Source organism: Lycium barbarum, chromosome 5 (assembly GCF_019175385.1).
Source record: "Lycium barbarum isolate Lr01 chromosome 5, ASM1917538v2, whole genome shotgun sequence".
In the NCBI taxonomy this organism is placed as follows: domain Eukaryota; kingdom Viridiplantae; phylum Streptophyta; class Magnoliopsida; order Solanales; family Solanaceae; genus Lycium; species Lycium barbarum.
The window spans coordinates 21,767,330-21,794,317 of NC_083341.1; the positions used below are offsets into that span (position 1 = coordinate 21,767,330).

The 26,988-nt window shown below is 37.2% G+C and overlaps 1 protein-coding gene and 2 long non-coding RNA genes across 3 annotated transcripts; 2 read left to right on the top strand and 1 right to left on the bottom strand.

Annotated features, from left to right (window-relative positions):
* Positions 1-727: 727 nt before the first annotated feature.
* On the bottom strand, positions 728-23,653 carry LOC132639307 (diphosphomevalonate decarboxylase 2-like). The gene is made up of 9 exons (XM_060355760.1): positions 23,447-23,653; positions 22,609-22,807; positions 5,149-5,212; positions 3,234-3,297; positions 3,002-3,128; positions 2,544-2,709; positions 2,357-2,405; positions 1,318-1,442; positions 728-1,127 (listed from the first exon to the last, which is right to left on the bottom strand). The coding sequence occupies exons 1-9, from the start codon at positions 23,651-23,653 to the stop codon at positions 911-913; spliced, it is 1,218 nt and encodes a 405-aa protein (XP_060211743.1). The 3' UTR covers positions 728-910.
* On the top strand, positions 8,256-10,516 carry LOC132642379 (uncharacterized). Its single transcript, XR_009583124.1, has 3 exons — positions 8,256-8,539; positions 9,292-9,342; positions 10,470-10,516. It is a non-coding gene; the product is annotated as an uncharacterized LOC132642379 (long non-coding RNA).
* LOC132642380 (uncharacterized) lies at positions 13,227-15,487 on the top strand. Its single transcript, XR_009583125.1, has 3 exons — positions 13,227-13,510; positions 14,263-14,313; positions 15,441-15,487. It is a non-coding gene; the product is annotated as an uncharacterized LOC132642380 (long non-coding RNA).
* Positions 23,654-26,988: the final 3,335 nt, after the last annotated feature.

A 26,988-nucleotide genomic window follows, 5' to 3' on the forward strand; every position in this document is an offset into this window, starting at 1 on the left:
AAGTGATTACATGAATAATACAGTTGGTACAAGTTCGGTGAAGATTTTCAAGTATGTCTTTTTGTAGCTTTTATGGCATTGATGGATTTAACAAGTTTCTTCTGGATATTTTGGTTGATAGTATTCACGTGAATGGGAAGTATGAGACAAGGTTGCTTATTGAAATATGAGTACAACATGGACATTCATTTGCAGTAGAATTTGTTGTATATTGTTGAAATCGGGACAGCTTAAATTTTATTATTGCAAAGTAAGGACCCAATCTTGCAAATCTTTTACCTAAACTTCTTCTTTTACTCACATTTGAGCACCTCTCTTGTTGCAAATCTCTTACTTTTGCTATTGCTCGCTTGAGCACGCATACAACTCAAATGACAGCCTCTATTTGTAGGTCGTAATGGAAGGATTTAGTGAAGGATGGTTACTACTCTCTTACAGAATATTACCAACTATCTACTTCTAGAATTACACTTCAACCCTTTAGAATTCCTTGGACATTCTAGATTTTCCATTATCTTGAAAATTTAAGTGGTGATGACTTTTTAACACTCTCCTCAGCACCAACTTAATCTATTCTTTGCAGCCATTTCAAGCAATTCCCAAAATTTTGCAAACTTCATGAGACAGAAGGTTAAGTTCCTAATGAGTTCTCGCAGCATAGAAGTTTGTCGGAAAGTCAAAGGCAATAGCAAAATGTGTAAGGGAACAATCAATAGGTGATAGACAAACAGAGTAATCATAGATCAAACTATTGTGCCCGTGTGGAGGTCATCTAGTTACAAACAAAAGCTTCAAATACACAGTTCTTAAGAACAGAAACAACTAAAATGACAGTTTTTGCCTTTATTAAGTCCAAGAGGCCCTTCTCCGGACCCATACATAGCGGGAGCTTAGTACAACGAACCGCCATTTACTTTGGCAGTCCCGTTTCAGGGTTGAGGAGAGCTTCGCTTTCATCGGTAAGAAAAATGGGACCTTTTCCAGGTCTTGTGCAGATAAAGTAGCTTATTTCACCCTTATATTTATGATTTGAGACATTGTCTTCTGGGGATGGAGGTAATGATTCCACGTGCTTTATATCCAGAATCCCAGCATCTTTTAGGATAGAGTTATCACCGATGACGTAGCTGGAGACAAAAAACAAAATCTTGAGACATAATGTAATTAACAGCTTAAACCTACAAATGAGACGGTCACACGATTTAACATGATATCAGAGCAATCCGGGGTTCAAATCTCTCCGTCACTAGGGAAAAATATTTTCACGTGTTTGGCCCAAGAAAAAAGAATCAGACCTACATGTGAGTGGGCTTGTGCCTGTCTAGATCAGTATCTGAATTTGGTGGGAAGTGGAAGAGGAGCCTTTGAAGCAGAAGTGCAGCAGCCTCTCGGTTACGTGCAAATAGAGCAACATTTGGCCCAGCATCGCAGGTATAAGCTACCTGCCAATGTATTTATTCTTGGTAAATATGTAAATGCATTTCTTTGTAGTTATATTAGACAGTTAGAACCACTTGGAAGTTAAAACTATAGTGGAAATAGTTCCCTCAAATGCAAAATGTGGCCAAAATATTAGTCAATTTCAATGCTATATGAGCCAACACTCAATTGTCAAATAAAGTTGAGGAGGTCACTTCAAACACTGTCATGATATTTGTATGCCACGACACTACTCAAAAGCACTAATCTCACAACTAACTAAAATCCAGGGAGAAACTCAGGTTGGACTAGTTTCTGTTGTAGTGACTATTAGAGTACTCTATATTTTACCTATCAAACAACAAAATACTTCAAAAGCTTTCTTTGGAATCGATTTTCATATTCTGTTATATTATATGTTCTCTATAAGATCATTTTGCTATAGCAGTCATCCTTGATAACAACATTTCAATATAACACCCATCCTCTATAATATCATTTTGTTATAGCAGTCATCCTCTATAACAAGATTTCACTATAACAATCAAGTTTTCTTTGGAATGGACTTTCATGTCTAAACATAGTATATGTTTTCTATAAGATCATTTCGCTATAGCAGTCATCCTCTATGCAACATTTCGCCATAACAACCATCCTCTATAACATCATTTTGTTATAGCAGCCATCCTCTATAACAACATTTTAGTATAACAATAGTCATCCTCTATAATAACATTTCACTATAACAGCTAATTTTTCTTTGGAACTGATTTTCATGTTATGTCACGTCATATTATCCCTGTACAACATTTCGTGATAGCAGCCAAAAGCTATCCAGACAAATGACACCATCATAGAGAGGTTCGACTGTATTATAAAGCGGAAGAGCTAAATCGTGCAATTATGCACTAGGGAAAGACATGGTCAAGAGAAAAACCTGTGGGGTTCCTGCTGCGCGATTCAAGTTCTCAGCACAGCCAATTATGCTGAAAGTTAAAGCATACTCGATGCTTAATTTTTCTATTTCCGCATAAGACACGCAAGAAAAGGACAAGTTCACAGCTTCTAGTCAATTCAGCTGAGACAACCTTGAGTTTGTAACATAAAGTTACAAGACAACTTGCCTGTGAGATGGATCATTCATGTAAAATAGAGGAGGACTGGTATCTAAGCACACTGCATGAAACTGATTATTCTCTGCACAAGTCAAACGAGCGAAAGTTGGAAAATCACAATTCTGTATGGCTTTTTTCATTTCAATTATGCGTTTTGGGACTACCTCCTGTAAAATTTAATACAAGAACCAAAAAAGAATCATAATTCTGATACAGCTTCGACTAATTGAACAGAAATTGGATTCCAAGGACTATCAGAATCCAATAATGATTAGGCGCTACTTATTTCCTTCTGTCGTGAACTCACCTGAAAGACGGGCAGATATAGTAGTATAGGTGTGAGTTCATTTGAACACATAACTTTTAGCCTAGACCTAGATTTATTTGCATAAAAATCGTTGAAATTGCTGAAGATATTGAACTATGAACCAGAACTCAAACAAGGTGATGAGTTCAGTGGTTAGAACCCAACCTCTCAATCCATAGAACTACAATCCTGAATATAATCCATACCACTGTAATGATGATAACAAGATCATTCCAGTACTTCTCATCTATGAGTTGAACAGCGAAGCTATCGCTTCCATCTTTCTCCTTCATACATCCAAGGCAAAGGGATTAGAACAAATATTAATTAAGAAGATACACATATTTGTTTAGAGAAGCTATGAAACAAACTTAATTATGAATCAAACCCACTTTTCCAAAGAGCCACTTAACAAATCCTCCATATAAGCTTCGGCAAGCGCTTCCAGAGCCTTGCCTGTATGTGTGTAATTATACGGACGCGAAGTTCTGAATTCTATAAAACGCAACTTACTGGATTGCTGATATAATATGCTATCGGAAATGACTCATTTACAACACTCGATAATAGTTGGGCTCATTTGTGCAATCACTATCACCAAAGTTGCTCATCTATGCCACTTACCGTTAACAACTCAAATGGCTGGTTTTAAAATACCAGATTTTACACGTGACCTCCAATTAGAGGTCCACGTCGCCAACTTAAACCAGCCCAATTTAAATCACAAATTAAATTAAAACCTGACCCACCCAGAACCCTTTTAACCCAACCTGATTTCAATATATCTTGTATTATATTAATTTTCTTAGTTTTGTCAGTTTTTCACTCTCTGTTTATCCGCTGCTCATATCAAGAACTTGTGTTGTTTCTTCTCCTGATAACTCCTCCTCCTCTTTTGTTTAACTAATTTTTTCAAAAGCTTCTGTTGGTTGATGTTCATAACTTGCCGCTGTTTCTAATTCCTTTCTTTCTTAAGTCATTCTTTAGTTGAGGTTTTGAGGATTTGTGGGGTTATGTCTTGTTCTGGTCGTATAATACGGATGAGGAAAATAAGAATAGCGACTTGGGTTAAAAGGGTTCTAGGTGGACCGACTTTTAATTTAATTTGAGTTATTAACAGTAAGTGGCATAGATGAGCCATTTCGGTGACGGTAATGACATATATGAGCCCAACTATTAATGAATGACATAAATGAACTATTTCCAATAGTTCGATAGTATATTTAAGCTTTTTCCCTATATTATTTATACAGATCAATTAGATTTTTTAAACACAAATACGAAGTTGGAGCCTTAGCTATTGGATTCTGCTGACCCGTAGGTGAAGCTATAGCTCCGCCCCTGAGTAAACACAGTTATCAGTTTGCTACTGAATATGCAGTTAACATGCCTGAAAATATATGTTGTTCGGACTCTTTAAAAATATTGCCGGGTGTGAGTCCACTCTTCCAAAAAATAAGCATGTTCGATATGTTGAAAATCGTTGGGCACAACTTGAATTATACTCCCTCCGTTTCAATTTATGTTAACCTATTTCCTCATTAGTGCTTGCCAAAAAGAATGAACCCTTTCTATATTTGGAATATTTTACCTTTATGCAATCAATTATAGTCACACATAATATATGTGATCCATTTAACACCATAATTTTAGAAGTCCTCTCTTCTTTCTTAAACGCTGTGCCCAATCAAATAGGTTCACATAAATTGAAACGGAGGGAGTATTATTTCAAAGTAAGGACCAGCTTTGGTCTTACATTTCTTACACTCAATTTTTTCTTGCACTCACACTGTAGCAACTCTCTTTGTTGCTCTCTACTATTTGTCACTTGATCACTCACTTGTTGCTTGCTTCAGCAACACTCTTTACTTGAGCACACGGTCCTTACTTGAGCACACCTTACTTCCTCTCACTTCTTGAGTACTTGTTTACTCTCTTCTTGAGTACTTGCTTACAGCTTGAATGAACCACCTATATTTATAGGAGGTGAGGAAGGATGTAGTTAGGGGTATTTACTACTCTATTCTAGAATGTTCCCAACTACCTAATTCTAGAATAACACTTCTACTTATTTCTAGAGTTGTTCTTTCTAGACTCTACTCTAGAACTTTCTTCTTTCAACTCTTTAGAACTACTTGAACATTCTAGATTGATTATCCATTGTCTTAGAGATTAAGTTGATAATGACATTTAACACGACACGGATATGACAGTATTTTTGGAGGGCCTGAAAATATGATTTACTTCTACCTAATCTTAATTTACACCAAGCAGCTAAAAGAAATACCCATAAGTGACATCAATTACCTTGCTATGGCAGAGAGTTCTCCATTTTCCTGTTGTACATTCATTAACTTGGCAAGGGCAAAAACTGCATAAACAAGACAAAAAGATTGTCGTACTTCTTGAAAACTCAGAAAATTTGAAGATTATAAGAAAGTGGAAATTACAGCTAGAGGAAACAAACAAATCGATAGGAAAAAAAAAATGATTCCATGAATGGTGTAATATATACTACTTGTCAACGAAATTCTTTAAATGGGCCAACTTAAATTCATTCTCTGCCACTACAATCATATAAAGCGTGTTTGGCGAAGCTGTCAGAAATCAACTTATCTTGACAAGTACTTCTTATCAAAAGTGTTTTCTGAAAAAGTCTTTTTATAAAGTAGCAGTTTGTATTTGATCAATATTTTCTTAAAATTACTTTTAAATGTCAAATTACGGAAATGATGTTATTACTAATTAATTTGGTACATATGATTTTTTATACGATAATCCTATCCTAAAAAATAAACAACTTTGCTTGTTCAGCTTGTATGAAAAATTGCTTTTGCTATAATGCAAAAACACTTGTTTCTTCAGCAAAAATTCAATCAAACTCCTTTAGACTTTATAAACTAAGTACTTTTAGACTTTGAGAAGTGTTACTGAATGTATATAGACTTTATTCCTAGTAATGTACAGAGTCATAATTAGGTAGCCGACTCTGTAACGACCTGTTTGGTCGTTTTGAGTTTTTAGCCTTCTTTTCCTCAAAATACCCTTCTCTTAGTTTCATTCTAACGTTTATGACTTGCGAAGATGGATGGCACGGTTATTAACGGGTAATTTTTTAAATATATTTATTTAATGTGTGTGAATAGTTTATTAATAGGAATATTATTTTCACAGATATAAGGTATAAGTTGGTAAATAGGGGATTGACAGAGTGTAAATTTTAAAATTCACAAAGTAGTTAAGTGAATAAGCAAATTATAGATACTATTGGGATAAGTTATTGGGCTTAGCCCACTTCTCATGACCCATATATCTTAGTGGCATAGGGTATCAAATAATACGTTTTCCTTCGGCAAGAAAAAGAAAATAAGGGAGAAAACATTTGAGATAACAAATTGTTGGCAACACTGAAGCAATTCTCACGGACGAAAATTTTCGTGGGCAACAGGTATATATCTCATCTGCATTTGGTGTAGTAATGGTTTCTCTTAACTACTTATTGACTAGTAAATCATGGTGTCAATGATAAGAAACACTCATTTTACATAAAGTTAGTGGATGGCAAGTAAGATATAATGATTGAGGTTAATGATGAGGTAATGATGAACCAATCATTTTGGGGGCAATAATGAACAAATTTGATTAGAGTTAATGGCACTGAACATTTTTTTCCGTGTTCGAGAGTACTGTTTGATTTTTCTTCTAATTTCGAATATTCTTTTATGTTTATCATATTGCAATTCATTTTTTTATATGTTGGGTCTACCTAATTGAATATTAGGTGTATTGGATTATATGTACACCGCTAAATTCATGGTATTTGAGATATAGAATTTTAATCCCAAATTAAGAGTCTGGGGAAACTGAAGGTTTTGAACCCTAGTATTAAGAAATGAGAATTTATAACTTGAGAGTCCATTTGTGCATGGAATTGACTAATTTTATTGATATAGGACCCTTAGTTTATCGATAAAATGATTTTTTAAAATAAAATTACAGTTTTGCCCTTGTAGGCTCGGGGTCACTTTTTTATGTTATTTTTGGGTTCTGGGTAAAACTATGGCAATATGGGTATCTATGGATTCGTGTTTTAACGTAGAATTCATATTTGATAGACTTTCATCATTCGGAAGCGCTCCAGAAAGGAGAGGCGTTGACTTGAAGGTTCGCGGCTCTTGTTTGACTTCGAGGTAGGTTATAGCTTACTTTATGTCTAGACTTCGGTTAGTGAAATGTATGTAGATAGTAGTGATTGACGGGGAAAGCATGATAGATCTTCAGGCATGGTGTGGATGTGAATTCCATCTAGATTGGTTTTGTCAACTGTTATTTGGGCTTGTCGCCATTATTGTGATGTTGTTATGTGAGCTTGCCGCCATTATTATGATACTGTTATATGGGCTTGTCTCCATTATTGTGATACTATTATGTAGGCTTGTCGCCCTTATTGTGATACTGTTATGTGGTCTTGTCACTATTATTGTGATATTGTTATGTGGGCTTGTCGCCATGGTTGTGATTTCATGTACTTGATATAACTGTCTCTTTCTCTCTTGTTATTTCATTTATCATATGGAAAAGGAAGGTTATTACTGAGAAATTGAATATCGAATTGCATTTCTTAGTATGAATTTGTGGATCCTATGATTATTGAGGTTGATTTCATACGAGGCATGCATCCCATATTTCATGTGTTATTTGATGTGATTACCACCTAATTGTATCTCTGTCACATACTAGCTCCCTCATCACATGAAAGGGTAGGGTAATATTGATGATTAAACTGTGGACAATAATATGACTTGTACTTATTGATTGCATCTTGGTGATATTACTGAGACTGATATCATGCATGACATGCTTCCATATTACTCTTTTATTGTCCTGATGGTGAGGTAAGTGACAGAGAGAATCCGAGGACTTTGTCGGAGATTGAGAGTGACAGAGAGACTCTGAGGCCTTTGCCGGAGATTGAGAGTGATTGATAACCTCTGAGATTTCTGCCGGAGAGCATGAGTGGTACATGGACTTCGCGGTTCCCTCATGGGTCATGACTATAAGTGTTATATCCTGCATTTTCGAACGTCGAATTATTTGTAAGCTGAGGTGGGGCCCACACATCAATATTTTTTTTGGGACATGTGAAAAGTTATATGAATCGTATATGTAAAGTTAAACACAACCCGTGAAGGGCCCTGGGGCCAAATCAAAGTGGAAGCCCTCCAAACGAATATTTTTAAGAAAACGTTTTCGGATGACCTGACTTGTAGGGTCAAAACCGGCATTATAAGTTTGGAATTTGGGAAACGCCCAGAAATAAAAGTTGTAGATAATTGAAATAGCTTTCCAACGGTAGGTCGTGAGCTCCCAGGCGACGTCGGTACAACGAGATATGGACATTCTAAGGCGGAAAGGTCAAGCTGGGCAGTGAAATGGGCCCAACCCGATTCCAATCCGGGTCAGGCCCATTTCCTTATTATTTAAGGGAGTTTTCAGCCCCCTCCTCCACATTTCAGATCAGAAAATTCCATTAGAGAGAGAGAGAAAACTTCAAGGCTAAGAAGGTCATTTTGATCAAAATCCGAGCTCCGAATCCCGAAGCTCATGAAGAGAAAAACGTTGTACGTTGCATTGCCTTCAATTTGAGATAAATATTGGTCTTGGGGGATGAAATTTTCGTGGTGGATCTTCTGATAAGGTATTTATAAAATTCCTTTTATGTTATTAAAGTGTTTATTTAGAGTTTTAACGAATTAGAACGGAGAAAACAGCATTATAAACTCGTTTGTTGTTTTGTTGAAATTTATGGGTTAGGGGCTGTTTTAATTGAAATTGATGGACTGATTTGAATTAATATTTTGGTTGTTTTAATCATGGATTATGTGAGGAGAGTGAAGGAACTTAATGGTTATTAAGTTGTTGTAGGAAAACATACAACTTTGTTATGGTTTATGTAAAAATGGAAATGAAAGTATCAAGAGGAAAATTATGATTATTGTGGATGAATTTGGAAGATGGAAATGTATAATGAACTTGTATGTTGAAGATTAGGAAAAATTGGAAAAGTAGTAGCTTAATGGAAAGTTTGAATGTTCGTATACCTTATGAATATTGGGTGAAAATGGTATGGATGCTTCCGATGTATGTTGTAATGAATTTGGTGGGTGATGAATATCAAAATAACAAGTTTGGTTTGGAAATGTAAGTTTGAAACGAAAGATGTGTCGTTATGCCGAAACGATGGCTAGTGATGCCATAGTGTGTGTTTTAATGTCTGTTGTTGTTTTTGCTGTTGTTCTGGGTTGTTGTGTAGTGAATTGAGCCGAGCTAAGTCTCGGGGATGTCTTATATACAGAGGAAATGCTGCCGAAATTTCGGTAGGCAAACATGTGTTAAGTTGGATTATTGAAAAGTTTGAAACTAACAAATAGTAAACTTGACCATTTCTAGATTTTGGATGAAATTGAAGTCGACGCCAAGCGAGCGTAAGGCGCTATCGAGGTATGTGAAGCACTTCCCTTTGTTCCTAGGCATGTTCTGGATGTGATAGGCTCGACCGCGAGCCTTAAGTACGACTCCGTTCCCCGGAATTCGAGACGGAAAACCGCTCCAATTCCTTCAATCCAATTGAAGCTATTTTCTTACAATTGCCTTTAAAATGAATTTTTGTATGAAACTTCCCTAAACGGAGTCGGAACACTTCCAACGATTACGGATGACCTCATAAGGTCTATTAGCGATAATTTACATATGTTGCCTCGAGTTGGTCCGAGGCGGGCCCACAAGGCCCGATATCTTCTGTAATACTTTAAATACCTCCATTCTGTCCGATTTTCTCAGAAAACAATTGAACTATTATTTTGATTATGATACAACTATTTTTTATGAAATTCTTACAAAATGACTTCTGAACATCTGAGAATTCGATTCTGATAATGATCTGTCGTGCCTTCCCAAGTAGGATGTAGGCGCGTACTATGCATACTATCTGGATACTCTGATTTTGGCTCGCCATTTGGCACCCTTCAGTCTGATCGAGTCTGTATGTGAGTCTGTATGTATGTGGTTTCTCATGGATCTGTTCGTGGCTGTCTCAATGCATTCCTTCACTGCGTCCCGGGCCAGGTTCTGTTATCGTGCATATTTCTCTGCATTGTTCACCGCGTCCCTCGGCGTACGGGCCGGGATCTGTATGTCTGTATGATACTATGATCTGTGTATGGGGATGGCGGCCAGGATGGCATATGATCTGATCTGATTCTGTCTGTCCACCGCGTCCCGTACTAAGAGGGCCGGGTTCTGTTTACCGCGCCCCCAGACAGGGCCGGGATCTGTATGTCTGTATGCATGTGTCATCAGTATGTATATAAGCACATGCCTCTGTATGATTCTGTATGATTCTGTATGGTTCAATATGACTCTGCACTACTCTGCATGCATAATTCTGTCTGTCCGTCTGAATTACGACTATGTCTGTATGTCCGTATGGATTCTGATTCTGTATGTCCGTTATATTTCTGTGATTCCGGTTCGGACTAAGGTTGTATCTGTTGTGTTTCTGCTTTACATACTCGGTACATTTTTCGTACTGACCCCCGTTCTTCGGGGGCTGCGTTACATGCCCGCAGGTACAGGCGCACTCGGTGACACGCCGCCAGTCTAGGGCACAGGTTCTACTATCTTGAAGAGCTCCTTTTGATTCGGAGCATGTACTTTGGTATATATATCTTCTGTTTTCCGTATGTTCTGTATGTATGGAAGTTCTGGGTACGGCGGGGCCCTGTCCCGTCATACGATTCTGTATGTCTGTAGAGGCCTGTAGATAGATGTGTGGGTTACGGGTTTCGTCTGTATATTAGCCTTATCGGCTTATCTGTAAATGTCTGCATGTTTAGGTATATATATATATGTTTGCGCGCGTGCCGTATCTGTATCGGCTTACTTCTCTAATATCCGTTTGAAAAAAAAAAAATCTGTACGAAATGAAATTCGGTCAGGTAGGTATGTACGGGTACCCAGCTAGGGTGCCAGTCGCGGCCCACGGGGTTGGGTCGTGACAGAAGTGGTATCAGAGCGGTTAGTCCTCGGAATGTCTACAGGTCGTGTCTAGTAGAGTCTTGTTTATCGATGTGTTGTGCACCACATCTATAAACAGGAAGCTACAGGGCATTTAGGATGTTACCCTTCCTTGAATCTTAGATCATGCGACAGAGCCAGCTGTAGGATATGAATTCCTTTCGACTAACTTTTAATTTCAGCCAAAGGACGGCATTGACAGAAGGCAATGGCTGATGATATTGGAGGCCGCACAGTACTCAGGTAAGCAATAATATGAAAGCTATGTGTCGGAGAAGTTGTTAGAAGTGTGGCAGAAATATAAAGGTAAAGATAGAACAGAAAAGTGAACAGGAAAGTGCCTCCGACGCCGTTTGAGTTGGGCACGTGTGGTAAGTGTCGACGACGTAATAATTCTTATTTGAAGTTATCAGCCCGTGTGGCTGCGATACGATATGATATGATATGTATGTGTGTATATATGTGTTGGCCCTGTGCGGCATGGTTGGTATTTCTGGTGTACAGGTTTCGAATAGTAAGAAATACAGAGGAAACTCTGCCCAAATTTTTCCAGGAATATGGAGGTAAATATGTAGATTGAGTACAAAAAGGTTCCGCGATACTCGTCGGAATTTAGTTTTCTTCTGTTGCTGGTTGGAGAGCATCTTACGGTAATATTTTATCAGATTTCGCCGACTATTTGGAGACGGAATTTGTGGGATGAAGACTTAAATCTGTGGGTTGTCTGTAATCATATGTATATGTGTATGAAAGTGAATATTGAAGATTCAGAAAGGCAACAGGGTAATGGTACGACTTAGCCGGGGGTGGGACCCGCTACGAGAATTTTCCGAAAATTTGCTAAGACCCTGATTTGACCTAAAATTATGTGACAAAGGTCCTGCAGGGCAATTGACGAAATTATATCAGCCCTAACGCGTCAAAATGCGTGAAAGTTTTGGGGTTAAGCGTGCTCAAGCCAGAGCAATTCTGGGATGGGTGACCCCCTGGGAAGTAATGCAAAATGTTGCACAAGTGTAAGTATGATAGATATAAATGAAAATTTGGGGTAATCTAAAGGAAAAGAGAATGTATGGAGTAATTAGTGCCCTTACAGGGGTCGCGCAGAACGAGACAGACTAAATGGGCAAAAAGAAAAGGTGCAATACCGCTCGGGAAATTGAGCAGATTTGAATAACAGTCAGAGACGTTCGCCAGTAAGATACTAGTAAATATATCTGTATGTGTGTGTGTATAATTTTCGTTTGGTGCCCATATGGATCAAGAGCCGAGTCCCGGCAACTAAGGTTGTGATAGATGAAGAATAGTAGGAAAGGTGAAAAATAAGAAGTGTGAATAAGGGGAAATCTCCGAAAGAGTCGATAAGCGACACGCAAGACGATTTGTATGATAACTTGGCAAACAAGTTCACCAATAAGGAATTTTTTTTTATAAATCACTGGAGCCTTAATAGGAGTGATCTGACTCTAATTCGGATTCTATCTGTTATACTTCTGCACTTCCGATTCTGATAAGGCTCTGCCTATTACGCCTCTATACGTCTGATCTTGATCACACGTCTGTCTCATACATCTCCGTATGTCTGATTCTAATTACGACTCTGTATGATACATTTCTGTACGTCTGATTCCGATTTCGAATCTGTCTGATACCTTTCCGTACGTCTGACTCCGATCTCAGATTTGTCTGACATACTTCCATACATCTGGCTTCGATTATGAATCTGTCCGATATGCTTTTGTGCGTCTGGCTCTAGTTATGAACCTGTTTGATGTAACGTGAAATTATGATAACGTTGTAAGGAACCGAGAAGTGTGACAAGAGGTGAAAGATGTTGATGGCAATCGTAACGTTGAAAGGAATTTTGAAGGAAAGAAAGGAACCTCCCCGAAGTGTCACGAGACCCCCTAAGGTCAATCGAACATTCGAGGACGAATGTTCTAAAGGGGGGGAGAATGTTATATCCTGCATTTTCGAACGTCGAATTATTTGTAAGCTGAGGTGGGGCCCACACATCAATATTTTTTTTGGGACATGTGAAAAGTTATATGAATCGTATATGTAAAGTTAAACACAACCCGTGAAGGGCCCTGGGGCCAAATCAAAGTGGAAGCCCTCCAAACGAATATTTTTAAGAAAACGTTTTCGGATGACCTGACTTGTAGGGTCAAAACCGGCATTATAAGTTTGGAATTTGGGAAACGCCCAGAAATAAAAGTTGTAGATAATTGAAATAGCTTTCCAACGGTAGGTCGTGAGCTCCCAGGCGACGTCGGTACAACGAGATATGGACATTCTAAGGCGGAAAGGTCAAGCTGGGCAGTGAAATGGGCCCAACCCGATTCCAATCCGGGTCAGGCCCATTTCCTTATTATTTAAGGGAGTTTTCAGCCCCCTCCTCCACATTTCAGATCAGAAAATTCCATTAGAGAGAGAGAGAAAACTTCAAGGCTAAGAAGGTCATTTTGATCAAAATCCGAGCTCCGAATCCCGAAGCTCATGAAGAGAAAAACGTTGTACGTTGCATTGCCTTCAATTTGAGATAAATATTGGTCTTGGGGGATGAAATTTTCGTGGTGGATCTTCTGATAAGGTATTTATAAAATTCCTTTTATGTTATTAAAGTGTTTATTTAGAGTTTTAACGAATTAGAACGGAGAAAACAGCATTATAAACTCGTTTGTTGTTTTGTTGAAATTTATGGGTTAGGGGCTGTTTTAATTGAAATTGATGGACTGATTTGAATTAATATTTTGGTTGTTTTAATCATGGATTATGTGAGGAGAGTGAAGGAACTTAATGGTTATTAAGTTGTTGTAGGAAAACATACAACTTTGTTATGGTTTATGTAAAAATGGAAATGAAAGTATCAAGAGGAAAATTATGATTATTGTGGATGAATTTGGAAGATGGAAATGTATAATGAACTTGTATGTTGAAGATTAGGAAAAATTGGAAAAGTAGTAGCTTAATGGAAAGTTTGAATGTTCGTATACCTTATGAATATTGGGTGAAAATGGTATGGATGCTTCCGATGTATGTTGTAATGAATTTGGTGGGTGATGAATATCAAAATAACAAGTTTGGTTTGGAAATGTAAGTTTGAAACGAAAGATGTGTCGTTATGCCGAAACGATGGCTAGTGATGCCATAGTGTGTGTTTTAATGTCTGTTGTTGTTTTTGCTGTTGTTCTGGGTTGTTGTGTAGTGAATTGAGCCGAGCTAAGTCTCGGGGATGTCTTATATACAGAGGAAATGCTGCCGAAATTTCGGTAGGCAAACATGTGTTAAGTTGGATTATTGAAAAGTTTGAAACTAACAAATAGTAAACTTGACCATTTCTAGATTTTGGATGAAATTGAAGTCGACGCCAAGCGAGCGTAAGGCGCTATCGAGGTATGTGAAGCACTTCCCTTTGTTCCTAGGCATGTTCTGGATGTGATAGGCTCGACCGCGAGCCTTAAGTACGACTCCGTTCCCCGGAATTCGAGACGGAAAACCGCTCCAATTCCTTCAATCCAATTGAAGCTATTTTCTTACAATTGCCTTTAAAATGAATTTTTGTATGAAACTTCCCTAAACGGAGTCGGAACACTTCCAACGATTACGGATGACCTCATAAGGTCTATTAGCGATAATTTACATATGTTGCCTCGAGTTGGTCCGAGGCGGGCCCACAAGGCCCGATATCTTCTGTAATACTTTAAATACCTCCATTCTGTCCGATTTTCTCAGAAAACAATTGAACTATTATTTTGATTATGATACAACTATTTTTTATGAAATTCTTACAAAATGACTTCTGAACATCTGAGAATTCGATTCTGATAATGATCTGTCGTGCCTTCCCAAGTAGGATGTAGGCGCGTACTATGCATACTATCTGGATACTCTGATTTTGGCTCGCCATTTGGCACCCTTCAGTCTGATCGAGTCTGTATGTGAGTCTGTATGTATGTGGTTTCTCATGGATCTGTTCGTGGCTGTCTCAATGCATTCCTTCACTGCGTCCCGGGCCAGGTTCTGTTATCGTGCATATTTCTCTGCATTGTTCACCGCGTCCCTCGGCGTACGGGCCGGGATCTGTATGTCTGTATGATACTATGATCTGTGTATGGGGATGGCGGCCAGGATGGCATATGATCTGATCTGATTCTGTCTGTCCACCGCGTCCCGTACTAAGAGGGCCGGGTTCTGTTTACCGCGCCCCCAGACAGGGCCGGGATCTGTATGTCTGTATGCATGTGTCATCAGTATGTATATAAGCACATGCCTCTGTATGATTCTGTATGATTCTGTATGGTTCAATATGACTCTGCACTACTCTGCATGCATAATTCTGTCTGTCCGTCTGAATTACGACTATGTCTGTATGTCCGTATGGATTCTGATTCTGTATGTCCGTTATATTTCTGTGATTCCGGTTCGGACTAAGGTTGTATCTGTTGTGTTTCTGCTTTACATACTCGGTACATTTTTCGTACTGACCCCCGTTCTTCGGGGGCTGCGTTACATGCCCGCAGGTACAGGCGCACTCGGTGACACGCCGCCAGTCTAGGGCACAGGTTCTACTATCTTGAAGAGCTCCTTTTGATTCGGAGCATGTACTTTGGTATATATATCTTCTGTTTTCCGTATGTTCTGTATGTATGGAAGTTCTGGGTACGGCGGGGCCCTGTCCCGTCATACGATTCTGTATGTCTGTAGAGGCCTGTAGATAGATGTGTGGGTTACGGGTTTCGTCTGTATATTAGCCTTATCGGCTTATCTGTAAATGTCTGCATGTTTAGGTATATATATATATGTTTGCGCGCGTGCCGTATCTGTATCGGCTTACTTCTCTAATATCCGTTTGAAAAAAAAAAAATCTGTACGAAATGAAATTCGGTCAGGTAGGTATGTACGGGTACCCAGCTAGGGTGCCAGTCGCGGCCCACGGGGTTGGGTCGTGACAATAAGGCATTGCCATAGCATGTGTTTACGAAAGTGGAGCGTGAGAGGTGACTACTGCATTTTATAGCATTTGCATAGCACGACATTGCATTGCATTGCACTCCATTTGAATTGCTATTCATGTCATTGCATGACACATTCTATGATTGATTCTTGATTGGTGAATTATTGAGTTGTTATTATTTGTAAGGTATTTATTTAGAGGCTTGATTGACTCGAGGTTTAGAGCTTTCTACCTAGGCTTATAACCTGAGATATTGAAATCCCTTGTGACTTTCGTTACTACAAGACTTCCATAATTGCTAGCTTTGTGACTGTGTTTGATTACTTATCTGCTTACTTGTTAGTTGCTTCTTATTTATATGGGTGAACTAACCATTGTCGGCCTATGATACCTGCGAGCCTTGTGTTGTGCTCATACTACTCTTGCTACACTTTTTGTGGAGTGTAGAGTTGTTTCCAGGTGATGTTCTGAGTCTTGTGATCGTTTCGAGGCATTCGTCAGAGGCGTTTGGCTAAGCTATTTGAGATCTTGCAACCCAGAGTCTCTTCCTTAGGTTTCTGTTATTCTTTATCCTTAAACAGAAGTCGTATCCAGTTTGAATATGTTATTTACTTCAAATTGTAAACTTCTTAGAAGCTCTTGTACGAGTCTAGATCAGGTTTTGGAAATTTCTTATAATAAAAGTATTTCTTTCGCATTCAGTGTAATATTTAAACTATTGGAGTGTGTTTAAATATTTTATTCCACATGTTATATCAAATTAAGGTAGTTAGGGGAAGGGTTCGCCCACCAGAGGGGGTTAGTGTGGGTGCCCGCATGATCCGTGATTTGGTCGTGATAGACTCATAGAGATCCTTCTAATTAGATAGCAAATTCGTAGCGATCCTTCTTTATTTTCTTTCCTAACTTAGCACCTAATGTACTGTGTTTATGCTTACCTATTGGAATAAGATAACGACTTTCATTAGATTTGATTACATGGTATCAGAGCCTATTGGCTCGTCGAATTTGGTTTTGGGTTTGTTTCAGAAAGAAAAAAAAAAGACTCGATCTTGCTTTTGCCCTGCATCTGAAAGAAACTTTGATTTTTGATCGATCAATTCTAAGTGGTCAATCTTTGTCACCGCCACCACGGAAGGAGGCGGAGTATTATTTTCGGTCGGACCAGTCTTCTCTAGCAGTTGGGTGTGAAGCGAGTAGCCTTCACGCGCCATCTGTACACTCCAGCTGTCCATCATGCGCTGGCGCGTGTAGGCGCGTGCTTCGGCAGAATCATTTAGGGATTTGATTTCTAGTACTACCTTGTCATTAACGGTGTACCCAAACTTTTTTCTGGTGTTAGAACACTGTTTGGAGAACTGGTTTTCACTTCCACATTTGATTTTTCCCTATAGCTTCTGCGAAAATCAGATATGGTATTTGTTTGTTGCTTTGGGACTGCTGACTTCTGCTCGACATTGAATTATTGTTGTTTTGTGGCTGGTTGTTCTTCATTGTTGGTTCCTTTGTTCTTTCTCATCGCTGCTCTGTTAGGAATCTGGTATTTGACTCTGGTTTACACAATTACTTTGTTGGGTGAGTTGTCTGCTAACTCTTAAAATCTGCCTTTTCGAATATTGTCCATTGGGTTGTCTGGTTAGGGTTATTCTCATAAGTTATTGTGTTGGAAACTGCCAGTTTTCTATTGTTGGAATCACTGTGATTTGTTGGGTCAAGTTGACTTGCTATCTATCTAATTCGTTTGTTTCTTGTCTACTAATTTTAAAGTCTATTTTTGTTGGTATCTGCTGGTTCTCTATTGTTGCTGAAATCACTTATAATGACAAGTCCATCTTCTGATAAATTAATCATGGTTTCAAGGGATGAATTTGCAAAATTCTCTCTGTATCGAGAATCACTTAAGGAATCCAATTCAGTTATTGCTAGGGGTGGGCGTTCGGTTCTTCGGTTCGATTTTCCCTTACTTCGGTTCGGCTATTTCGGTTTCGGTGTTTTGAAAGTGGACACCGAACACCGAACCAAACTAGTTCGGTTCGGTTCTTTCGGTTTCAATTTTTTGAAGTTTGGTTCGGTTCGGTTTCGATTTTTTCAATTCGGTGTTTTCAATTCAGGCTTTTAGCACCACAGTTTCAGCAGCAGCAGCACAGCTGAAACTGTGGCAGCAGCACAGTTCAGCAGGAGCAGCAGCAACGCTGAAACTGTTGCAGCAACGCTGAAACTGTGGCAGCAACACAGTTCAGCAGCAGCAGCGGCGTTGAAACTGTGGCAGCAGCACAGTTCAGCAGCAGCAGGTTTGCTGAACCAAAATGAGTGTGCATTTGAAATGTCAAGCAGGAATTTTAACATGCAATTGTGTCCGAGCACAGTAAAGAAACTTGCTGTTGAAGTGAATTGCAGCTGAGCACCATTGCCCAAAATGAAAGCCAGAGATTCCAATTCATATAGTTTGCTACGGAGATGCCCATTCTTAAACCTTTCTGACATAGCAGAATAATCTGCTATTCCTTCTTTCGTCTATAATTTAAAGTATAAGATATGGTTACTGATGTCTTGTTAAGCACCGCCACTCCCTCTATTCTCTCAGAAGATGAAGATAGGCTTGGATATTCATGTCTCACAGACAAAATATTCATATTTTTTTCATTTGAGATGCAAGATTTATTTGTGAATTGTGAGATTCAAAATTAAACAATAACCACTTGTGAGAAGAAATTATGTGTTCTTTAGGGAATTGTTGATCCCAAAATACATTAGTGTATTTTCCTTCGATAATTTTACCTTTAGCTGGTACGTTGGACGCGTTTCTAAGTATTACGACGCTCCAGAAATTGTATTAAAATCATACAGCATGAAAGAAATTTACTACTCCCTCAGTCTCAAATTTACAAAAAATGAAACACCAGTTATTAGACTATTTAATATTTTTGGGCTAATACATAAAATTTCAGTTTAAAACCGAAAACCCGAAAAATCGAACCCTAAACCCCGAACACCGAACCAAAAACCCGAAATTTTTGAAAATTGAAACCGAACCCGAACCGAAAACCCAAAAATCTAAACACCGAAAAATCAAATTAATTCGGTTCGGTCCGATTTTTAGATTTTCGGTATTTATGCCCAGCCCTAGTTATTTCCCTTGTTGAATTTGGAAAAGCATGTCTTATGACCTCATCAAATAAATGGGTAATTGATTCAAATGCCACAAATCACATGACATGTAATTCTAATATTTTTTCTAACTTTAGATCACACTAAACACCATCTCCGATTACTGTAACTGATGGATCAACTTGTAACATTGATGGATATGGGACTGCTAAACCAACCTCCTCTATTATCCTGCCATTTATATTAAGTCTACGAAAAGTTAGCCTTCAATTTGATTTTTGTCAGTAAACTTACCAGAGACCTTAATTTTTATATCTCGTTCTTTCCCGATTATTGTTTGTTTCGTGATCTTACGACTAACCAGGTTATTGGTAAGGGACATGTATCTGATGATCTCTATATCCTGGATGAATGGGAACCTCAATATGTTTCCTGCTCCAGTGTCGTGTCTCCATTTGAGGCACATTGTCGGATAGGAAATCCTTCTCTACCTTTGTTGAAGAAGCTCTGTCCTCGGTTTCAGAACATTTCTTCGTTGGATTGCGAGTCATGCCGATTGCAAAACACCGTCACAGCTGGTTGGGTCCAAGGGTTAATAATCGAGTTGAGTCAAGTTTTGAATTAATTCTTTCTGATGTTTGGGGACCATGTTCTATTATTTCAAAAATTGGGCATGAGTATTTTGTCACTTTTATGGATGATTTCTCTCGAATGACTTGGATTTATTTTATGAAGTGTCTACTCACTTTTGTGCCTTCTACCGAAGTCAAAACTCAATTCAATGCTTCATTGCGTGTTCTAAAGAGTGATAACGCCAAGGAATACATGTCAGAATTGTTTCAGTCCTATATGAGACAACACTATATGCTCCCTCAGTCTTTATGTGTTGATACAACCTTTAAGAACAGAGTTGCTGAAAGGAATAATATGCATATACTTGAGACAGCTCGGCCACTTGTTTTCCAAATGAAGGTTCCTAAACATTTTTGGCCTGATGCAGTCTCTACCGCTTGTTTCATGATTAATCACATGCCATCTACTGTGCTTATTGGTGACACGCCTTATAATGTTCTTTTAGCAAGTCACTATTTTCGGTGGAACCTAAGGTATGTGAAAGCATGTGTTATGTTCGAGACATTGGACCATCTGTTACCAAGCTGAATCCCAAAGCATTGAAGTGTGTTTTTTTGGGTTATTCTCGTCTTTAGAAGGGGTACCGATGTTATTCTACTAAACTTGAAAAATATCTGGTTTCAACCGATGTGGCATTTTCAGAGGCTACCCCATTTTTCTATGCACCTCTCATTTTTATGATTCAAGGGGAGGAAGATGAGTGGTTAGTCTATCAGGTCACCCGTGTTTTGACAGAACAATCGGATGCTATTCCTGCATCTCTCAGGTTTTCTATCGATCACCAATCGACTATTATACCTTCAGCGCCTGCTCCATCTATGCCATTAAGACTGTTAATTGTTCAAGTTTACTCGAGGAGGCGGAAGGCCAATGATACATGTCCTGTACCAGTTCCGTTGTCAGATTCTCCTCCCCTGATCCGCCAAAAAACCTTGACCTCCCTATTGCTTTTTTCAAAGGTATATGTACTTGCAAATCCACATATTACATTGCTAATTTTATTTCATATGACCATTTATCCTCTACGTCTAGATCTTTGGTTGCTTCTCTAGACTTCATTAATGTACCCAACACAGTAAAAGAGCCTTTGAATCATCCTGGATGGTCTAATGCAATGCTTGATGAAATACATGCCTTAGAGGAAAACCACACGTGCGATTTAGTGGTTTTACCCAAGGGAAATAAAGCAGTAGTATGCAAGTGGGTCTTTGTAGTTTAAATTAATCCTGATGGCTTTATCGCAAGACTTAAGGCAAGACTTGTGACTAAGGGCTATGCTCAGACTTATGGAGTTGATTATTCTGATACCTTTTCCCCGGAAGCCAAGCTTAACTCTGTCCACTTGTTTATCTCTTTGGCTGCCTCTCAGCATTGGTCTTTACATCACTTGGATATCAAAAATGCATTTCTTCATAGTGTTCTCCATGATGAAGTATTTATGGAGAAACCACCTAGTTTTATTGCTCAGGCGGAGTATGAGAAAGTCTGTCATATGAAGAAATCATTATATGGATTGAAACAGAGTCCTCGTGCTTGGTTTGGCAAGTTCAGTGAGGTAATTCAGGATTTTGGGCTAAAAATGAGCAAATGTGATCACTTAGTCCTCTACTGGCAATCAATAGCTGGCACTATCCTCCTTGTATATGTTGATGACATTGTCATCACAGGAAGTGATTATTCAAGGATCTTTTCCCTCAAGTCTTTCTTGCATGCTAGGTTTCATACGAAGTACTTGGGACAGTCAAAATATTTTTTGGGAGTAGAAGTAAATACAAGCAAGAAGTGTATTTTACTGTCTCAGAGAAAATATATTCTTGACTTGCTTGCAGACACTGGAAAGTTGGCAACCAAACCTTGTAGTACTCCAATGGTTCCAAATGTGCATCTTATGAAAGATGATGGCGACCTTTTTTCCAGAGAGATACAAGAGGATAGTTGGGAAGTTAAAATACCTCACTGTGACTCGTCCAGATATCGCTTTTGTATTAAGTGCTGTTAGTCAGTTCATGTTCGCACCTACAGTCAAACATTGGGCAGCTTGGGAACATATTCTATGTTACTTGAAAGGAGCTCCTAGACTTGGCATATTCTATAGCAATCATGGTTATACTCGTGTTGAGTGTTTTGCTGATGCAGATTATGTTGGATCTAAAGTTGATAGGAGATCTATTACAGGCTATTGTGTCTTTGTTGGAGGGAACCTAGTATCATGGAGGAGTAAGAAATAAAGTGTTGTATCTCGATCCAGCGCAGAATTTGAGTACAGAGCTATGTCACAGTCTACATGTAAAATTATGTGGATACATCACCTTTTAACTGGGATTGGAATTAAGCATCATACACTCGCAAAAATATGGTGCGATAATCAAGTTGCTCTTCATATCGCCTCAAATCCAGTGTATCATGAAAGAACTAAACATATTGATGTTGACTATCAATTTATTCGTGAAAAGCTTCAAGAAAACTTGATTTCCACTGGCTACATGAAGACAGGAGAGCAACTAGTTGATTTGCTCACAAAGGCGTTGAATGGAACTCGAGTACCTTTGAAACAAGATCGGCATGATCAATATATATGCTCCAGCTTGAGGGGGAGTATTACAAGATGTTTATAGACTTTATTCCTAGAAATGTACAGAGTCATGATTAGGTAGCAGATTCATAGGGATCCTTCTAATTAGATAGCAGATTCGTAGGGATCATTCTTTATTTTCTTTCCTAAGTTAGCACCTAATGTACTGTATTTATACATTGCTTACCTATTGGAATAAGATAGCGACTTTCATTTCGATTCGATTACAAGAAGCTCGTCCAAGCAAGCCATTAGGCAAGGGTCTAAAATTATACTACTCCCCATGTCCCAATTTACATGGCACTTTTCGTTTTTCAAGATTCAGACTACATAAATTTTAACCAACATATTAAAATATATTTTTCATCATATCTTTTTAAAAGCTTTGCTAAACAAGCGATTAGGAAAGGATCAACTATACCAAGGCATGCAAGACCAGAAGCTGAGGAAGCCACCCCCGCATCAGAAGGAAAATTATTGTTAGAAGCAATATGGACGTGCAAGTTTTCCCAGTCCTTTTTTGTGATTTTGATACCCTTTTTCTCATCCTCAAAATCGTTAGCACGAGCTCGAATTTCCCTTAGACAATTCTGGTATCTGCTACCAGAGAGGGATGCTTCCTACATCACATGATCGATCAGCAATATAAATGTCACTTATCCATTCAAATAAAATTACATATATAAGATTATACAATGTATAGTCACACATCTATATTGAGAGGTTAGAGCAGAAGCAAAAGTAAGTTCCCATGAGCAAGAAGAGATATAATTGAAGAACCAAAACTAGTGTTGAAGTTCCTTCAAATTCTACGGTTTGTCTAATTCTTGTAGTATAATGTTTTGATTTGTAAATTAATTTTCTTATTCTAGAAGTATTGTTGTTAGGTGATTCTCCGAGAATTTTTTTTGTACTTTAGAATAGAGTTAGCTTGAAGGTGTAGCTACAATCAGAGTGATTGTAGGTTATTAAGTGGCTTAGAGTTAGTCTCTTTGGTTATACTGTTGTAATAAAAAATTGCTGGTCATTTGTTCTAGTGAAATTTTGAAAGAAATCCTAGTGAGGTGAGTTATGGTATTTACTCTCATGAGTAAGTCGGTTTTTCACATATAAAATATTCAGTCTTATTTTCATAATTGTTTCACACAGGAATTAATTGTAAACCAGTACAGAGAACATGTTCGTCCAAATTAATTTCAATTATTTACTCCCACTCTATAGTGTCTAGAGGGTGCACTAAAATAAAATATACAACTAACCTTGCCATTGAGCCACATACGATCTTGGTCGAATGCAGGGCTAACAGCAACAGTGGTAATGGTAGAAAGGTGGGCAGGATCAAAAGTGACACTTATACTTTCATTCATAGCAAGAATGAGTTTCTCATCCCTCTTTCCCCAGTACTTTATCACTGACATGTTAGTTGGTGTTTGTGCCGTCACCGTTAGCACCCATTTTTGTGCCATTACTACAAGCCAAAAGATTAACTCCAAAAGAGTAAAGTTTTAGTGAGTTTTAGCGGTTAAGTAGTTAAAAGTATTCAACAGAGATAGTACCTCCATTTATAAAGCACCTTTCCCTTCTATATATAGTTAGTAAACTAGAGTTTACTCCTACGAACAATCTTTGTTTATTACTCTCCTTTTAAATTTATTTGTTTTAGTTTGTTGAGCACACAATTTAAAAAAGTAAAGAAGACTTTTTGTGATCTTAAATGAAAGATACATATAATGTATCAAAGTGCAGTTTAATCTTGTGGTCTTAGACATGCCCGATACAATGTTGAAATAAAGGAGTTGAAATTGAGAAAGAAACATTCTTGTTTTGAGATAGACTAAAGGAAAGTAAGACAGACAAACAAAACAAGGAGTAGAAACTTACATACCAACAAATTTCAAAGGCGGAGCCAAATTTTTTAGTTTATGGGTTTTGAATTTTAAAAATGACTTTTTTGTGTTTATGTGTTCTGATATCTTGAAAGTCAACTTATTAGGTTCTGAATAAACTATTTATATATAGGAATTTTTACACATTGTAGCTTCTTTTAAGACCTAATTATTAATATTAACTACCCTTTTATTTAATTATATTTAGTAGCTAATTAATTTTTTTAAATTACAAATGGTAGCTATATCAAAAATACATAGCCAAACACATATATCTTTCTTTTTTCTTAATCACTACCCATTTCTCAAAACCCTAAAAAATCTCTCTCCCCTTCTCTCAACCACCACCACCGTGGTCGCCCCGCCCCTCTTCTCTTCTCCCTCTCCCTCTTTGCTCACCCTTCTCTCTCTCCACCGCCCCTCTCTCTCTTCTCCTTTTCCCACTCCTTTCATGCTCACCCCTCTCTCTCTCTCTTTTCACTCTATCCGGTGAGGCGATGGCACAGATCTGGTCATGTATATTTGCTGGTGGTGGCGGCGATCGCACTGATTTTAAGATGGCAGAGAAGAAGATAACGTGGAGGTGGAGAGATTAGGGTTTTGTTGGTGGTGGAAAGGTTAGGGTTTTTTTGTGGTGGTGGTGTGTCAGATTTAGGTTTTTGGTAGTGGTAGTGTCTCAGATTAGGATTTTGGTGATGGTGGAGAGATTAGGGTTTTTGGTGGTGGTAGTGTCTCAGATCTGGCCGTGTGTATTTGTTAAAAGCCAAATACAAATACATTTAAAAATCTACATCTCAAAAATACACTGTTTTTTTAATGTATTTGTCTTTGTATTTTTTTTTAGTGTATTTTATTAATTTTTGTCTTTGTATCTGAATGTATTTGTTGAAATCCATTTAAATACACAAAAATTTGAATATATTTGGCTTCATATGTAGTTGAAATGTACACAATGTATTTAAAATACATCAAAGAAGTACATCAAAAAAATCCATTGAAATACTTAAAAAAAATAAGTAAAATATATATAAAAAAATCACTGAAATACATCAAAACAAAAAAAAAAAATCACTAAAATATATCAAAAAAAATATTAATATCTAATTTAATAGCTCCACCGTTAAAGGCTAAAATTAAGGATCCTTTTTTTTTTACCGTGTTTTCATGTATTTGTTGCCAACAAATACACGTGAAAACATACACTATTTTGCTAAAATGTAGCTACAAATGGTAATATTTAAAAGGGTAGTTATAAATAGTAGGAAATTACAATAAGATAGTCATTTGAGTGAGTTTGCCTTATATATATTACTCCCTCCGTCCCAATTTGTTTGATACTTTTCGTTTTTCGAGAATCAAACATCTTAATTTGATTGTGTGTTTGAACATAGAATCTTAAAATTTTTTGAAATAAAATTTACATATTTTGAAACTAGGTAAAAAGTAATATAAGTCACCATAATTAATAATTTGAAATATTTAAAAGATATATGAAAAAATTACGGTCAAAGAACAACTCGAAAAGCGAAAAGTGTCAAATAAATTGGGACCGAGGGAGTAAGTGACTTTTTTAAGAGAAAATGACTTAGAGCCTGTTTGGATGGGCTTATGCCTATAAGCTGTTCGCAGCTTATAAGCTAAAAAAAATAAGTTGGGGTAGTCTAACTTATTTTTATTGGCTTATAAGCTGTTTTCAGCTTATAAGCTGCTTTAGATAAGCTAAGTCAAATGGGCCCAATTATTTTTTTGAGCTTATTTTAAGCACAAAATGACTTTAAGCTGGCCAGCCAAACACTCAAAAAAGCTGAAAACAAGCTTATAAGCAACTTATAAGCCAATCCAAACGGGCTCTTAATAATACTACTTAATACTCTATATACAAAACATAAAGATACTTTTTCTTATTTACAAAACATACCAACAAAATTGCAAAGTATACCAAATAGAATACCAGATTTGGACTTAATGAGATACCCACGATTTTGGGCATTTTTTAAGGAAAAGAATCTGATTTTAAATGTGGACTTAATTATAGGCATTTTTTAAGGAAAAGAATCTGATTTTAAATGTGAACTTAATTATAGGATATTTACCAATCAACTTCTTTTTCTTTTTTAAAAGATTCTTCTCTCTCTCTCTCTCTCTCTCTCTCTCCCCCCTCTATGATAGACACCATTTCTAGACCTAAAATTCATCTTCTCTCATAATATAAATTTTCAAACTAATATTACATTTTTTTTAATTACTGATATGTGTATTAATTGTATATAAAAATTAATTTGTATCATTTTGAGATATGTGCGATCATTGCGTGTTTGAAATCTGTATAAATGTTGAAAACTAGCATATGTATGAAATGTGTATGGAATCTGCTATATACTATCATTTTTTTAGATATATGTGGCATAGTGTGTATGGAATGCGAATAATTTCGATATAAATTAATATAAAAAATGTTGAAAATTATACGGGTATGGAATGTGGTTTGTATCAATTAAAAAACTTAATATACATATATACTTTCTCATAATCTATACATACTTTGCTTAGATTTTATACAATTTATATGTACTTTTATCATAATAAAAAAATACATACAACTTTTATACATATTTCATGCATAAAAATTATAACGAATTTATACATATTGCATACAAAAATTTACACAAATTTATTTTCTGGTGTATGAACTTTGTACGGAATCTGGTTTGTATCAATTACAAATTTATTATACATATTTTCTCAAAATTTATACATACTTTGATTACATTTTATACAATTTATATGCAATTTATCATAATCAAAATACACATAATTTTAATACATATTTCATACACAAAAATTATAACAAATTTATACAGTTATACATATTGCATATAAAAATTATACATATATGTTTTCTAATATATATAAAA

What these genes read in the sequence shown, in the direction of transcription:
- LOC132639307 (XM_060355760.1), bottom strand. Translation starts at nt 23,653, where the DNA reads ATGGCACAAAAATGGGTGCTAACGGTGACGGCACAAACACCAACTAAC. An exon ending in GAACTCTCTGCCATAGCAAG is followed by an intron (nt 3,298 to 5,148) that starts GTAATTGATGTC and finishes ACACACATACAG; the next exon opens with GCAAGGCTCTGGAAGCGCTT. An exon ending in TCTATGGATTGAGAGGTTGG is followed by an intron (nt 2,710 to 3,001) that starts GTTCTAACCACT and finishes TCTTGTATTAAA; the next exon opens with TTTTACAGGAGGTAGTCCCA.